Source organism: Sus scrofa, chromosome 8 (genome assembly GCF_000003025.6).
Source record: "Sus scrofa isolate TJ Tabasco breed Duroc chromosome 8, Sscrofa11.1, whole genome shotgun sequence".
NCBI lineage: Eukaryota > Metazoa > Chordata > Mammalia > Artiodactyla > Suidae > Sus > Sus scrofa.
In genome coordinates, this window is record NC_010450.4 from 87660335 (window position 1) to 87677261 (window position 16927).

Consider the following 16927-nt stretch of genomic DNA (forward strand, 5'->3'; position numbering starts at 1 on the left):
CCTTAGAATAAAAAAAATTCTCTGTTTTACTTACCCTGTAACCCTCAAGATCTCGCATTTGAATCTGTAGTAAAGAAAGGTCCCTTAAGATTTGAAGATTGTCTTTATCCCATTTTAGCGCATTTCTGTAACACTTAATGGCTTCATCGTATTTCTTGTCTGACCTCTGGAGAAGGCCATAAACATGCCAACCTAAAGGATTTAGTTAAGGATACAGCCTACAAGTCAAGAAATAATATTCCAATAATATTCCTCAGTAATCAGAAAACAATAGCTATTTATGAAATTACAGGCTTAAAAAAATAAGGGAGAGAGTATACAGAAGGTAGTTTCATACAGTGGAAAATAGCACAGCTTTTCAAGCCAGAGAAAACAGGTACAACCTGCCTTATTAACTGTGACCTTAAACAAATTAATTTAGTCTTGGTATGTTTCCTCAATTATAAAAAATAAAGAGAAAACCTATACAGCAAAGCACAGCAGTTTGGTGACAAAACTAGATAATATATATAAAGTGCTCACTGGCTGGCAAAATATAAAATGCTCAGTAAATATTAAGAATTACCTTTACTTTTAAAAGGAAAAAGATGGTATCGGGTATCTATGATATGTATTTACTTCAAATCAGGCATATTTTCTTTCTTTTTTTTATGATTATCATAGTCCACAGGATTTTAAAAAAATTTATTATAATTGATATACAATGTTCTGTATATTTTCTTTTCTTTAGCTAACAAGGTTCTTAGGATAATGCACCTACCCTTACTGCAGTATAAAGTTCTAAAAATCAACTACATAAAAATTTTTTCCCACTCATTTAAATAATACTTATTAAAACTTCTTACTAAATTAGGGGTAGGTGAACAAAATGAACAATCTCTTACAGTCAAAGAACCTTAAGTCTAGCAAGGGCTACAGATAAGTAAGTAAATTACAGTAGGTTGTAAAACTGTGCTATAAAGGGATAAAATATGTTAATAATCCCACTCCACTAACAGAGGTCTTTAGATCTTGATTATTCCAACAGTCACCCATCCTCCTGCATTCAATCTCTCTGTTTTTATTCTCACCTGCCAGAGTAACCTTTCTAAAACACAGAAAACTCGGTGTTCCCGTCGTGGCACAGCAGAAACGAATCAACTAGGAACCATGAGGTTGCAGGTTCAATCCCTGACCTCGCTCAGTGGGTTAAGGATCCAGTGTTGCCATGAGCTGTGGTGTAGGTCACAGACGTGGTTTGGATCACGTGTTGCTGTGGCTGTGATGTAGGCCAGCAGCTGTAGCTCCGATTAGACCCCTTAGCCTGGGGACCACCATATGCTGCAGAGACATGGCCCTGAAAAGAAAAAAAGAAAAGAAAAACAAAAACAAAAAAACCCAGAAAATTCTACTTCCTATTTTTAGAAACTTAACAATGTTCCTCTCTCAGATCAGACTCAAACTTTTCAATCTAACAACTTTTACACCAGGAATCCTCAAGAGTCAGAAAATACAGAATGTCTAGGGTGGCGTGTATAACTGAAAATCCACATGTTATAAATTTTACCTGAAAAATAATCTTTATCATGTAAGAGATAAAGGTGAAGGAAATCTCAGTTAGTTGGAACACAGGGATTCCGTCGTGACAGGGTAACGAATCGACTAGGAACCATGAGGTTCGGTTGTTGCTCATGGTTAACGATCCGCTTGCCGTACTGTTGTATCAGACCCTCGGATCCGCGTTGCTGTGGTTCTGGCGTAGGGGCTACAGCTCGATTCAACCCTACCTGAACCTCATATGCACAGCAAAAAAAAAAAAAAAAAAAAAAAAAAAAAAAAAAAAAAAAAAATCTGAGAACTACTCTTCATAATCTGCCCCCATTACCTATCCTCCCATGCCCTCACTCACATTTCAACCACCAATACCCTATTGTTTCAGGACGTGATCAATCTCTTGAGCACTGCAGCACCTTTTAGATGCCTCTAATCTCCGCCTCCTAAAAATCTATCCTCAAGGAGTTTAACGTTGCCAAAAATTTAAAGAAATTTACATTTAACAAGAGGAAGCTGGAGTTCCCATCATGGTGCAGTGGCTAACGAATCCGTCTAGGAACCATGAGGTTGTGGGTTCGATCCCTGGCCTTGCTCAGTGGGTTAAGGATCCGGCATTGATGTGGGCTGTGGTGTGGGTCACAGATGCAGCTTGGATCCCGTGTTGCTGTGGCTCTGGCATAGGCTGGTGGCTACAGCTCCAATTGGACTCCCAGCCTGGGAACCTCCATATGCCACGGGAGCAGCCCTAGAAAAGGCAAAAAGACAAACAAACAAACAAACAAAAAAAAAAAAAAAGAGAAAGCCAATTAAATACAGCATCACAAACACATACAGAACACTATGCCAACATTAAAAATGATGAAAAGATATCTACAAGTCTTAACTAATCTTTTGCTCACCTTTTTAGTTTCTTGTTACTCTCAACTCATTCACTTCTGCTTTACCTGATTAGTGATAATTTTTGAACAAGCTATAGCATTTTAAGTAATACTCAGAGGTGTTCAGTATAAGCTTCTAGCAAGTATCTCCCTTCACTACTGTAAGATCCTTGACAGCCAAATCCATTATCTTAGTCTGTATTATGCTGAGGGCCTTGTAAACACTTAAAAATTTGTTTAATGTTTCAGCACTTAAAACTGTGTTAGCCCAGAACAAAGGTAAAGAAATATTTGTTTAAAAACTATTTAAAAAATATCCCACAATTTTTTTTCTGTCTTTCCTTAGATATTTGTACTTGCTCCTATTTTCACACTTCCCTCAATAAAACTTACAGTACTTAGTATTTTCAGGGACTATGTTAAGCATCATTAAATCTTTACAACACAGTGAAATGGCAATAATTATCCTCCTACTATGCGTAAGGAAATTAAGCTGTAAGAGCACTTAGATAGAAGCTCAGCTGGGATTCGAACCTAAATGAAACATACTCCAAACCCTGTGCTCTTAATCAGTACCCTAAATTGCTTCTCTAATACTCATTTTTGTATAGCTTTCTGTAAATTTATGCTATGACGAAACCTGCAGGGTGCCTTTTTTTAAAGAGAGAAGAGATTTTGGAGATATTTTAAAAGACAAGTTCCATTATCTACTACAAGCAAGTAGATAATGTCAGAACATAGTAGGTATATAACAATGTTTCATGAATGAAGACAGCTATTGTATTCAACTGAAGAATCAATCATCTCCTCTGGATTTATATGGTAAGGAGGATCTAAAACTTCTAACTCCCAAATTACTGCCTTAGCTCAAGACACCCCAATCCAACCCTTAAAAAGGATACACACATGACTCTTCAAGTCATTTCTCAAACCTCTACGAACCAATTCATAAGCTTCTTCCTTTTTCCCCAAACAGTTCAATGTTAATCCTTTCATAGCCAGGGTTTCTATTTAAGAAAAAAGAAAGCAATTTAAAAATAACAAAAAAGTAACTATTATCTCAAAGACAAATGTTACATTATCCTAAGTATTTAAAACTTCAGGGAGATTATCGAGAAATTTCCCAGGTTTTTACAGAATTAAAACATTTTTAATATTCTATTATTTTGCTTTTTATGGCCACACCCACAGCATTCAGAGGTTCCCAGGCTAGGGATCAAAAAGGAGCTACAGCCCCTGGCCTATGCTATAGCCCCTGGCCTACGCCACAGCCACAGCAACTTGGAGTCCAAGCCATGTCTGTGATCTACACCACAGCTCATGGCAACAATGGATGCCTGACCCAAAGAGCAAGGCCAGGGATCCAACCTGTATCCTCATGGATACTAGACAGATTCATTTCCACCGCGCCACAAGAGGAACTCTAGAATTAAAATACTTTTAATTGACGAATGAAGTCAACACACATTTCTATACTAAAGGCCTCCCTAAAGGTTTTTCTTTTAGATAAAAAAGATATAGAAATGCATGAAAACCTGGTAATGCATATGCTAACAAGATAAAATAACTTTCCTACTGTTCTTCAGGGGAATTCCATGGGATGACCTTATTAAACCACTTCTTTAAAGTATAAAAAACTTCATCTTGAAATAAACTTTATGGTTACACCAAGTGTAGAGTAGTTACATTTACCTCCATGCTCAGCAAATTTGGGATTTGAGAGGATTTGTTTACAGAATTTCAACCCATTCCGGTACTGCTTATGTTCATAACATCTCTGTAAAGACAAAAAAAAGAAAAATATAAGTTCACGAAGAAATGCAATTTTAAATTCAGTACTAAATATTTTTTGTTAAATACAACAAAGTGATCAGATGTTATTTCCATATTCTCCTAAATCCCACTAAAATGCCAGTTTAAAAAAAAGAAAGAAATACAGAAGGTTCAAACATAAAAAGGAAGAGAAAGGCAAAGGGACAAAACATACACAAGAAAAATGTCATTAGATCACTCCAAAAGGTCCACCAAGTGTTAACGTGAAACTGAAAAAACAGTATAGAAAATATATTTTAAAATAACATCTTTTGAAGTTTCTGTTGTAATGCAGCAAAAACTAATCAGACTAGTATCCATGAGGATGCAGGCCTCGATCAGTGGGTCAGGGATCCAGCGTTGCCATGAGCTGTGGTGTAGGCTGCAGACAAAGCTCGGATCCTGCATTGCTGTGGCTGTGGTGTAGATCAGCAGCTGTAGCTCCAATTTGACCCCTAGCCTAGGAACTTCCATGTGCCTCGGGTGTGACCCTAAAAAAGCAAAATAAAGTAACATAAAATGACATTTTTTTACTAAAGGAAAGAAGTCTCTGAAGTCACAGGGGACAAACGAGTGCATGCAAATTAATGAAGGGCACGTCATTAACACAAGTTCAAAGCCTGGAAATAATGGACGGTCCTTAAGAACTTCAAGTCAGATCAGTAATTAGAATACCACTGGGGAGTTCCCACTGTGGCACAGTGGTTAAGGAATCTGACTAGGAACCATGAGGCTGGGCGTTTGGCCCCTGGCCTTGCTCAGTGGGTTAAGGGTCTGGTGTTGCCGTGAGCTGTGGTGTAGGTCACAGATGAGGCTCGGATGCCACGTTGCTGTGGCTCTGGTGTAGACTGGAGTCTACAGCTCCGATTAGACCCCTTGCCTGGGAACCTCCATATGCCATGGGAAGCAGCCCTAGAAAAGGCAAAAAGAACAAAAAAAAAAAAAAAAGGAAAAAAAAAGAATACCACTGGGAGTTCCCACTGTAGCCCAGCAGAAACAAATCCAAGAGGAACCAAGAGGTTGCGGGTTCGATCCCTGGCCTTGATCAGTGGGTTAAGGATCTAGCGTTGCCATGAGCTGTGGTATAGGTCGCAGACGCAGCTCAGATCTGGCATTGCTATGGCTGTGGCACAAGCCAGCAGCTGTAGCTCGGATTCAACCCCTAGCCTGGGGACCTCCAACTGCAAGTGTGGCCCTAAAAAAAAAAGAATACCACTAAATTTTTATTCCAAAGTAACAATGGAATATTGCTGAAAGCTATAAAACAACTACACACACAGGGAGTTCAAGTCATGGCACAGCAGAAACAAATCCGACTAGGAACCATGAGGTTTCGGGTTCGATCCCTGGCCTTGCACAGTGGATCAAGGATCCAGCGTTGCCCTGGGCTGTGGTGTAGGTTGCAGACGCAGCAGCTCAGATCCTGTGTTGCTATGGCTGTGGCGTATGTAGGCTGGCAGCTGTAGCTCTAATTAGACCCCTAGCCTGGGACCCTCCATGTGCCATGGGTATGGCACTAAAAAGCAAACAAAATAAAAAATAGAAAATAAAACCCCACTACACACAGCCTTCAAAATTCAGAATTCCTTAACCAGCAAAATCATCAATCAAGTATATGAGTAAAATGACATTTTAAGCCTTCTCAGAAAGTTAAAATATTAGCTCTTGTACTCTTCCTTGGGAAGCTATTAAAAGGAATCAAAGCAAACACAAAAAAACAATATGGGACTTAGTAAATAAGTAATCTAATGCAGGAGTTCCCATTAGGGCTCAGTGGAAACGAATCTGACTAGGATCCATGAGGAATCAGGTTTGATCCCTGGCCTCACCCAGTGAGTTAAGGATCTGGTGTTGCCATGAACTGTGGTGTAGGTTGCAGACATGGCTTGGATCCTGCGTTGCTGTGGTTCTGGTATAGGCCAGTGGCTACAGCTCCAATATGACCCCTAGCCTGGGAACCTCCATGTGCCACGGGAGCGGCCCAAGAAAAGGCAAAAAGACCAAAAAAAAAAAAAAAAAAAAAAAGTAATCTAGTACAAAAAAAGGACTAAAGAACAAACCACTCCAAAATCAAACAGGACTCCAAAGGCCACCATGGAAGAGGTTTCTAGCAAGGGCAAAAATAGATGTACTTCATAATATGGAAAATATTGTTTATAAGCACAAGACAGAAATACAGACACACTTGGGGGAAATGAGCAATAAGTCTGTAGAAAATGAGTAAGACAGGTATTAACCCCAGGAAAAATAAAGGCTTATATAGGAAAGTGTGGTATTAGTATACAATTGGCTCAGCAATAAATAATACATGTGTAATTATAAAAATGTAAACTAGGAGTTCTCTGGGGGCTCAGTGGGTTAAGGATCTGGCATCGTGACTGCTATGGCTCTGGTCACAGCTGTGGTGCAGGTTCAACTCCTGGCCTGGGAACTTCTGTATGCTGCAGGTGTGGCCAAACCACAACAACAACAAAATATTGTGATATAACTGTAACGAGAGAATGAGGAAAAGACAGGTGGGCAAATGTGTGAATGATGAAGTTTTAAGTCCTATTTTTCCATAAATGGCATCAATATGTGCTTTTATAACAGTAATAATTTTTAAAGCATGTATTCATTACAGAAAAGAAAACCCTCTGAATCTTAAAAGATATGATGTCAGAATTCAATATTATAAGTTTAAACAAATCTTATTCACAACTTCTGAAACAATCAATACATTAAGATCTGGGAGGGATAGTTAATGCAAATGACAACAAAATCATGGTAGAAAAATATGAAGAAACAACCAAAACTGTAAAATTTTACATTCAGCATCAAGACATCAATTGCTCAATGCTACAGTCAACTACAGAGCTGTTCTATAATCACCTATGTACTCACCTTCTCTACTTTGTTGTTCACACCTCAAGCCTGAGATACTATTCAAACACAACTGACTTTACTCCCCAAAATCTATTATTCACCAATTCAGCAGATGTCCTTCCATCAACTCCTCACTCAGATGATAAAGCAGAAAACCTAATTATCCTCCATGCTTACCTTCCCTCCCACTTCCATTCTCTAGCGGATGCATCAGTCCTAGTTTCTCTGCAATAGCTTCCTAACTCTCTACCCCTCTACAATCAACAGGCAAAGTGACCTGGGAGATAAGAAGGAGGGGCGAGTAGAAGCAGTAATTTACAAGCTCCATTAACCGTATACAACCAAAGATACTTAAGACTAAGCAACTTGGAGTTCCCATCGTGGCTCAGTGGTTAACAAATCCAACTAGGAACGGTGAGGTTTCAGATTCATTCCCTGGCCTTGCTCAGTGGGTTAACGATCCGGCGTTGCCATGAGCTGTGGTGTCGGTCACAGATGTGGCTCGAATCCCGCGTTGCTGTGGCTCTGGTGTAGGCCGGCAGCTGCAGTTCCAATTTGACCCCTAGCCTGGGAATCTCCATATGCCATGGGTGTGAACCTAGAAAAAAAGGCAAAAAAAAAAAAAAAAAAAAAAAAAAAAAAGGGACTAAGCAACTTAACTTTAGTGTTCCTATTTACTTAGCAGAAAGTCTAAAAATGTTTTTCTTATAATGATTATAATAATAGTAAGTAGCATTAAAGACAGCAATGCTCTAAAGACCAGGCTAATTAAAAGTAAACTCTTATGAGTTCCCTGATGGCCCAGTGGTTAGGTCTTGGCACGTGACACTGCAGCCGGGGTTCAATTCCTGATCTAGGAACTGAAAGCCCACATCACATCAAGCCACGGCAAACTTCAAAAAAAAGTGATACTCTTGACTTGTCACTTTTCCAAGGACTACACACATTCAAGCAACAGTTTAGTGCATTGTTTTTTTAAAACTCTTAATTAGCTTTGTAGAAATTTACTTCCAAAAAAATGTGGTAAGGGAAATCCCACTTTTGGCCATGACAGCCTGAACCTCCCCTTCCTACCATAAACAACAAAACTGTACAAAATGTATACAATAATTATTGTCAGTCATGGGACAACAGGCATTGTGAACCATGAGAAAGAGAAAACAAAATAAAACATGACACACTTGGAAATGTCACTGCACAGGGAGAAGGATCCCAAACAGAGTATCATGGTCCAGGGTTAAAAAGACAAAGGCTGAAGTTCAAGGAGGCTGAGGTACCTGCAAGGCAGAGTACTGAAAATGATAGAACTATTCAGAGAAAGAGATCCAAAAATCTGCACAAGGTCCCCATGCAATCGTGGCTGAAAATTATTGAGAATTAAGTCTTGCATATGTAAGGTGAAACTTCATGAAGCCAAACAAAGAATGACTAGGAAACAAAGTTCAATAATTCTTAGGGCTCCCCTGGTATTGAGAGTTCCAAGTAGCCAGAACGGAGTCTTCATTAAACAGCTGTGTAATCCAGAAAACACTGCAAGAAAGTCTATTCAGTAGCAGACAAAAACTAGCCCTAGAATAAGTATACCCTAGAAAGCCCTAGACTGATGGGCAAACCATTATCTTCGCTAACTGCTGTAACAAAATCTAACATGCTTAAAAAAAGACAATTAAATCCAATAAAACAGTATAAAATTCTTAGCGCTCAACATCCAATTAAAAGTTACTAGATAAGCTAAGAAGTAGGAAAATATGGCCCATAAAAGAGATGATGAATTATGACATAAGGATACCAAAATGACTATTATAAATATGCTCCAGAATTTAAAGAAAATGTAAACATAGCAAGAGAGAACTGGAACATAGGAAAAAGATATAGCACTTCTAGAGATTAAAACAAAAACAAAAAACCTATCTACAATGAAAACTTCATCAGCTAAGACTGAAGCAATTATGATACTGCAAAAGAAAAGATCAGTGAAACAGACACAACAATAGAAACTATCCAAACTGAGAAAACAGAAAAAACAGATTAGCAGAGCCAAAATGACCCTTCTTTACAATAGAAAAATAAATTCTAAGAGTTCCCTTGTGGTGCAGGATATGGTGCTGTCACTGTGGCAGCTTAGGTCACTGCTGAGACATGGGTTCATCCCTGCCTTGGGAATTTCCATATGCCAAAGGCACGGCCAAAAAAACCAAATAAATAAAAATAAATTCTAAAAGCATCACAGATCTAAATGTGAAATATATAACAATAAAGCTTCCAGAAGAAAAAAAAAATTTTAAGTATCTTCATTATACTGGAGTGAGCAAGACTCTTTAAGCAAGAAATTTTAAATGTTCAAGATAGTGTTTAAGGATTTCCCACTGTAGCACAGCAGGTTAAGGGTCTAGCATTGCAGCGCCTATGGCATAGATCATAGCTGTGGCTCAGATTCAATCCCTGGCCTGGGAACTTCCATATGCCACGGTGCAGCCAAAATTTTTAAAAATTTTTCCATGCTCAAGATTGTGTTTGAGGAGTTCCCTCGTGGCTCACTGGGTTAAGGACTTGGCATTGTCACTGCTGTGGGGCAGGTTCAATACCTGGCATGGGAACTTTCACCTGTCTTGGACATGGCCAAAAAAAAAGGGCAAGTCAGAGAAAACAATAAACATTTTTGACTAAGATCTTATATCACAATATAAAAGAACTTCTTTAAGTTGATAACAACAAAACAGCTCCTTAAAAAACTGGGCAAGTCTTGAAAAAAATAACACACAAAGAAGTTATCTAATGGCTAATAAACACATAAAAAGGTGCTTGATTAAACAAAAAACACAATGTCATTAAATTATTAAAATAATAAATTTGATATATCAACTGATAAAGTTATGGAACAATGGAACTCTCATACACTGCTTGCTGGTAGGAGATGAAATTAATTAATCAAATGGTGCGAGTATGTGGCAGAAGGAGTTTTATGGTATAAAAATTATATCTCGGAGTTCCCGTCGTGGCGCAGTGGTTAACGAATCCGACTTAGGAACCATGAGGTTGCGGGTTCGGTCCCTGCCCTTGCTCAGTGGGTTAACGATCCGGCGTTGCCGTGAGCTGTGGTGTAGGTTGCAGACGCGGCTCGGATCCCGCGTTGCTGTGGCTCTGGCGTAGGCCGGTGGCTACAGCTCCGATTCGACTCCTAGCCTGGGAACTCCATATGCCACGGGAGCAGCCCAAGAAATAGCAACAACAACAAAAAAGACAAAAGACAAAAAAAAAAAAAAATTATATCTCAATAAATCAGATTTTTAAAAAATATTATTTGGTATATCTAATAAAACTAACCATACACAGACACTGACCCACTAATTCCAATTTTAGGTATACACCCAAATTGGTTATATAAACCAAAGGTATATTCACCAAAAGACAGGAAAAAACGTGAACAGCATTTATTAATAGGTGAGATTACAAAAAAAAAAGTAAAAGAACACCTAAAATTAATGAAACACCAGCAGCAGTAGTAGTAAGTCATAATAATGTAAGCTTAATAATCTCACTTTTAATTTACTTGGCATTAAAAACTGCTTTTACACTTAAGGCTTTCTTAAATTTCTTAAATTGACCAAAGGCAATAAAGTAAACATGATATAAAAGTCTTCTCTGTTAAAGTATATATATCATTAAGTGTCACACTGTATCATAATCCTAGCATGACATTTCTAGGTCATTTTTACATATTAGAAACAATATAAATAAAATTTTTACTTCATGAAATTAGTAAAATAGTAAAAGCTGCCTTTGGAATCAAATAGCTATGGTTCCAAACACTGACTTCTGACACTAAAACTAATTAGGTAATCTTAAGTACTTGCTAGGTTATAAAAAGAATCCTTAAATCATAGAGACAAATCATCAAAAAAAGACATGTAAAACGGTCAATAATTAACAACTAATACTTACTGAGGAGCTACTGTGTGCCAGGCACTGTGCTAAAAGCTTTAGAGGTAAAACTCATTTAATTCTTATCAATACCTTGAAGAAGGTACTCTTTTTATCCACATTTTAAATGAGATAACTAAGGTACAGGGAAATTATTACATAATTTGGCCAAGGTCACACAGCTACGAAATGATGGCAAAAAAGATCTGAACCCAGATAATCAGGATTCAGAGCATTATACTTAACCGTTATAACTACCTGTATACTACAGTAGAGCAACCTAAGCCTAGCACAGTAAAAAAGAAAAATGTTTTAAAAAACCCACTAACAGGAGTTCCTGTTGTGGCGCAGCAGAAACGAATCCAACGAGGAACCATGAGGTTGCAGGTTTGATCCCTGGACTCGCTCAGTGAGTTAAGGATCCGGCGTTGCCGTGAGCAGTGGTGTAGGTTGCAGATGAGGCTCGGATTTGGTGTTGCTACGGCTGTGGCGTAGGCTGAGCAGCTACAGTTCCAATTGGATCCCTAGCCTGGGAACCTCCACATGCTGGGTTTGGACCTAGAGATACAAAAAAAAAAAAAAAGAAATCCACTAACACAAGTAATATAAAGCCACTGTAGAAAGCAGAGAGGAAAAAGAGGGAAAAATTAAGTCATATTCCAATCAGAGAGGCAACTGTTATTAATATGCTGACTTTTTTTAAACAAGAAAGCTTTATTTAATCCAGGAGTTCCCATCTCAGTGGAAACATCTGACTAGCATCCATGAGGACGCAGGTTTGATCCCTGGCCTCGCTCAGTGGGGTTAGGGATCCCGTGTTGCTGTGGCTGTGGTGTAGGCCAGTAGCTACAGCTCCCATTCAAATCCTAGCTCAGGAACCTCCACGTGCTGAGGGGGCAGCCCTAAAAAGACCATGGGGGGGGGGACCTTTAATTCAAAAATTATATAACAATCTATCCCACACAGAGTAAAAATATGGACCTGAATAAATATATTACTAGGATATAGAAATCACAGACATTGATATTCTTTTTTAAATTTATTTTTTGCTTTTTTTTGTAGGGCTGCACCGTAAAAAAATTCCCAACAGGTCCCCAGGCTAGTGGTCAAATTGGAGCTATAGCTGCCAGCCTACACCACAGTCACAGCAACTCAGGATCTGAGCCAAGTCTGTGACCTACAACAGCTCACAGCAATGCCAGATCCTTAACCCACTAAGCGAGGTCAGGGATCGAACCCGCATACTCATGGATCCTAGTCCGGTTCATTAACTGCTGAGCCAAAGGGAACTCCCACACTGACATTCTTGACATGCAAAAATGTGACTTTATTTTGTACAACTGAACTTAAAATACTCAAGACAGCAGTTGTTTTTTTCTTAGTCTTACTGGAAATACCTTATATTGTTTATAGCACTCTATTTCTCAAAGGCATTTCACACTAACATCTCATACAACCTTCATGATACTCCTGTAAACTGAGCACAAAAGGTTCAACCCTTACTATCAGGTAAAATTTAGAAAACAAGCAATCTGCCAAAGACTACAAACCTAGTTGTTGGCAAAATGCCTAGTTTTGGAGTCTTTAATCTAGGCCCCCTGAGTCCCAGTTGAGAGCTCTTTACACCACAAACAGAAATTCTATTAAATTTTATTAACATAACCAACTGGATAATTCCCCCAATAAGCGAGTTTACCAAATAAAAATTTAAAACCAAACTCAAAAAACTTTTTTTTTTTTGGCCACGCCCATGGCATGTGGAAGTTCCCAGGCCAGGGACTGAACCTGTGTCACAGCGGTAACCAGAGCCACAGCAGTGACAATGCTGGATCCTTAACCCATTGAGCCCACAAGGGAAATCCCACCAAACTCTACTTTCTTTGAATGAGATAATACTATAGCACTTATCTTTTTATTTTACCACACTTCAGGACAGTAATTAAATTTCAGTTCCTAATTATTATGTTCCATTTAATGAAATCTGGCAGTCTTCCGTATTAAAATTATACTAACCCAAATATCTTCTGTCAATGTGACCTGTAAAAATAATCCAGAATGGCATAACCTTCCAAATAATGGCTAAGAATTAATTTCTCCCCTATCAAGAATCAGTGTGCAGAGTTCCCGATGTGACTCAGCAGGTTAAGAACCTGACTACTATCTGTGAGGATGTAGATTCCATCCCTGGCCTCGCTCAGTGGGAAAAGAATCTGGCACTGCTTCAAAATATAATGGAGGTTACAGCTTAGAACCCACATTGCTATGGCTGTGGCCAGCAGCTGCAGCTTTCATTTGACCCCTAGCCTGGGAAATTCCATATGCCACAGGTTCAGCCCTAGAAAGAAAAAAAGCAAAAAAAAAAAAAAAAAAAAAAAAAAAAACAGATCAGTGCACATTTAAGGAAACAAATCTCAATCTCTTTCCTAAAAGCACTAAACCTACAACAGGTCACTCATTGCAAATGAAAACAGTATTCTCACAGTTTAATGGAAAAAGTAGCAGCAAATAATCAACTTACTTTATACTATAAAATTTCCTTAAAAATTCTGCTCTTGTCCAAGTAAAAACTCTAGTAGCATATAGGACTAACAAGAAAAATAGGAAATAGTGTATCATATCCATTCAACAATTTATTTCCCCAAAACATATAAGGCAAAATCTATGTATAATTCAGCTTTAACACAGGTTTTGTTCTAAATGAAATGTAATCTAATGGGAGCTCCTGTTGTGGTGCAATGGAAACCAATCCAACTGGGAACCATGAGGTTGTGGGTTCAATCCCTGGCCTCGCTCAGTGGGTTAAGGTTCCAGCACTGCGGTGAGCTGTGGTGTAGGCTGTGGATGTGGCTCGGACCCTGCGTTGCTATGGCTGTGGTGTAGGCTGGCAGCTGTAGCTCCAACTGAACCCCTGGCCTGGGAACCTCCATATGCTACAAGTGTAGCCCTAAAAAGCAAAAAAAAAAAAAAAAAAAAGGCAAAGCAAAAAAGAAATGCAATATTATAAATGAAATCTTAAAATATAATAGAAGATATAATCATAAGTAGCCCTTTGTGAACCATGCAAAAGGCATAAACATACAAAATAGGAAAAAAATAAGTTTATTTGCTTGTTTTCATTATCAGTAAAGTTCATGCTACAAAACTACATGGACCATAAAACTTCTAGAAGAGAACCTAAGTAAAACTTTCTCTGACATAAACCATATAAATGTTTTCTTGGGTCAGCCTCCCAAGGCAACAGAAATAAAAATAAAAGTAAACAAGTGGGACCCAATCGAACTTGCAAGCATTTGCACAGGAAAAGAAACCAAAAAAAAAGAGAAAAAACCTATGGGATCACGATGTAACAGACAAGGGCTTAATTTCCAAAATACACACATGCATAGAATTCAACAAAAAACAAAAACCCAACTGAAAAATGGGCAAAAGACCTAAATAGACACTTCTCCAAAGATATACGGATAGCCAGCAGGCACATGAAAAAATGTTCAGTATCACTAATTATTAGAGAAAGGCAAATCAACACTACAGTTAGATACCACCTAACATTGTTCAGAATGGCAATCATTAACAAGTCTACAAATAAATGCTGGAGAGGTGTAGAATTAAATACAAATGTATATAAAGAACCTGAGTAATCACTTAATAAAAATGTTTAAATAAAGCACTATGGGAGTTCTCTTGTAGTGCAATGGGTTAAGGATCCAGCGTTGTCAATGCATCAGCTCAGGCTGTTGCTGTGGCGCAAGTTCAATCCCTGGCTCAGGAACTTCCATGTGCCGCAGCCAAAAAAAAAAAGGACTGTGATATCAGCTATAACTTACAATATTTAGACCCAACACAGCTTAACTGATTTTAGAGAACACTAAAAGCAGAAACTGAATTAAATATCTACAATCAAGAGGAACAAGGGGTCTAAGATATAAATGTTCCACATCTTGAAAGGGGCATAAGCTGCACTGGTTTGTGCATTTGTCAAAACTTAACAATATGCTCAAGACAATAGGAGTTCCTGTTGTGGCTCAGTAGTAACAAACCCATGAGGACTCGGGTTTGATCCCTGGCCTCATGTAGTGGATTAAGGATCAGACACTGCCATGAGCTGCAGTGTAGGTTAGACATGGCTCAGATCTGGCATGCTGTGGCATGGGCTGGAAGCTGCAACTCCAATTCAACCACTAGACTGAAAACTTCCACATGCTGTGGGTGCATCCCTAAAAAAAAAGCCCCCCCCCCCAAAAAAAAAAAAAAGGCAACTAATAGAACAGTTTATACTTTAACTCAAAACCTGTGATTTTATACTTTAACTTTTTAATGTGTTTTTTGGAAAGAAAACACAGAATCTCTGAAAAACTACCTTTATCCTCCCTTTCCTTTAATTCTTTCAGTTGGTGCTTCCATTCACAGATAACTGTTATCCTTTTAATATCAAACAATTTCTGACAAACTATTACAACTGGGAAAACAAATCTTAAGGATGATTTTTCCCTTCTGATTTTACATTATTTTAAAAAATAAGTTCGTCTTACTTCTAAATAAGACCAAATAAGACCCACTGAGATATGACTTAACAAATCAAGTCTGTTTTATGGAATCTCTTAGTTGGAAGAGACCTTAAAAATCACCTGGTAGAAGTGGTCACACAGCTCTTGCCTGGTGCCAGCTCACTCTACTAAAATGCTTTTAGTTATACTGAGCAAACTCTATATCCCTCTAACACTTCTGTTTTTTATTCTTTTTTTTTTTTTTTCGGTCTTTTTGTCTTTTTAGGGCCACACCCACAGCATATGGAGGACGCCAGGCTAGGGGTCTAATCAGAGCTATAGCTGCCAGCCTATACCAGAGCCAGAGCAACACCAGTTCCAAGCCACGTCTGCAACATACACCACAGCTCACCACAAGGCCAGATCCTTAACCCACTGATCGAGGCCAGGGATCGAACCCACAACCTCATGGTTCCTAGTCGGATTCATTTCCATTGCACACAATGGGAACTTCTGTTTTTCATTCTTTTAGCTGTTCCTTATATAGGGATTTTAAGTCCTTTGATATTTTGAGGTTGATACAATACTGTTCCCATACCAACATATTTTATAAAACCAGTAAAATTTCAAAAAAACAATTAAAGAATTTAAATGGGAATGCAGGAATTCCCAATGTGGCTCAGCAGTAACAAACCTGACTAGTACCGTGAGGATACAGGTTTGATCCCTGGCCTCCCTCAGTGGCCTAAGGATTTGGTGTTGCCATGAGCTATGGTGTAGGTCACAGACGCAGCTCAGATCCCGAGGTGCTGTGGCTATAGCACAGGCTGGCAGCTGCAGCTCCAATTCAACCCCTAGCCTGGGAACTTCCACATGCTGCAAGTGCAGCCCTAAAAAAGAAAAAGCAAACAAACAAACAAACAAAAAATGGGGTTGCTAGGAGTTCCCTGGTGGCCTAGTGGTTAAGGACTCAGGAGTTGTCACTGCTGTGGCTCAGGTTCCACTGTTGGCCCAGGAACTGCTGCGTGCTGTGGGCACAGCCAAAAAATAAAAATAAAAAAAAGTAAATGGGGTTACTAAATTTTTTATTTTTCTAAATAAACAATTATTTAAAAATCTATCACTATTTCACAAAACAAAAGGCATTTCAAAATTTTAAAGTAACAAGCACAGAGTCTCAGGATGAAACAGGTAAGAAAGGTCTGTGGGGATTTTACACCAATATTTCTCCGATGTATCAGCATAAGGGAGTCATTGGTCTATTTCTCCCCAAAAGTTAAAATTACAAATAAGGGCTTACAACTAGCAAAACTGAATGTGATAATCATGACCAGCTTTCTGGATATTATTACCCTGTTAATGCATTGTAAAACATGCAAGATTTTCTTCCCTCCTACCCCCAGCATTAAATTATGCCACTTGAGAAAAGACAAC

At 38.5% G+C, this 16927-nt stretch overlaps 1 protein-coding gene across 2 annotated transcripts in view; it reads right to left on the reverse strand.

Moving 5' to 3' along the window:
* The window catches only part of NAA15 (N(alpha)-acetyltransferase 15, NatA auxiliary subunit), an 82875-nt gene that overhangs the window by 51896 nt on the left and 14052 nt on the right, over positions 1 to 16927 (reverse strand). For both annotated transcript variants that reach the window (XM_003129186.6, XM_005656536.3), the window contains exons 2-4: positions 4104 to 4188; positions 3314 to 3418; positions 35 to 192 (exon numbers count right to left, since the gene is read on the reverse strand). In XM_003129186.6, the coding sequence (XP_003129234.3) occupies positions 35 to 192; positions 3314 to 3418; positions 4104 to 4188 (348 nt within the window). The remainder of the gene's footprint in view (positions 1 to 34; positions 193 to 3313; positions 3419 to 4103; positions 4189 to 16927) is intronic.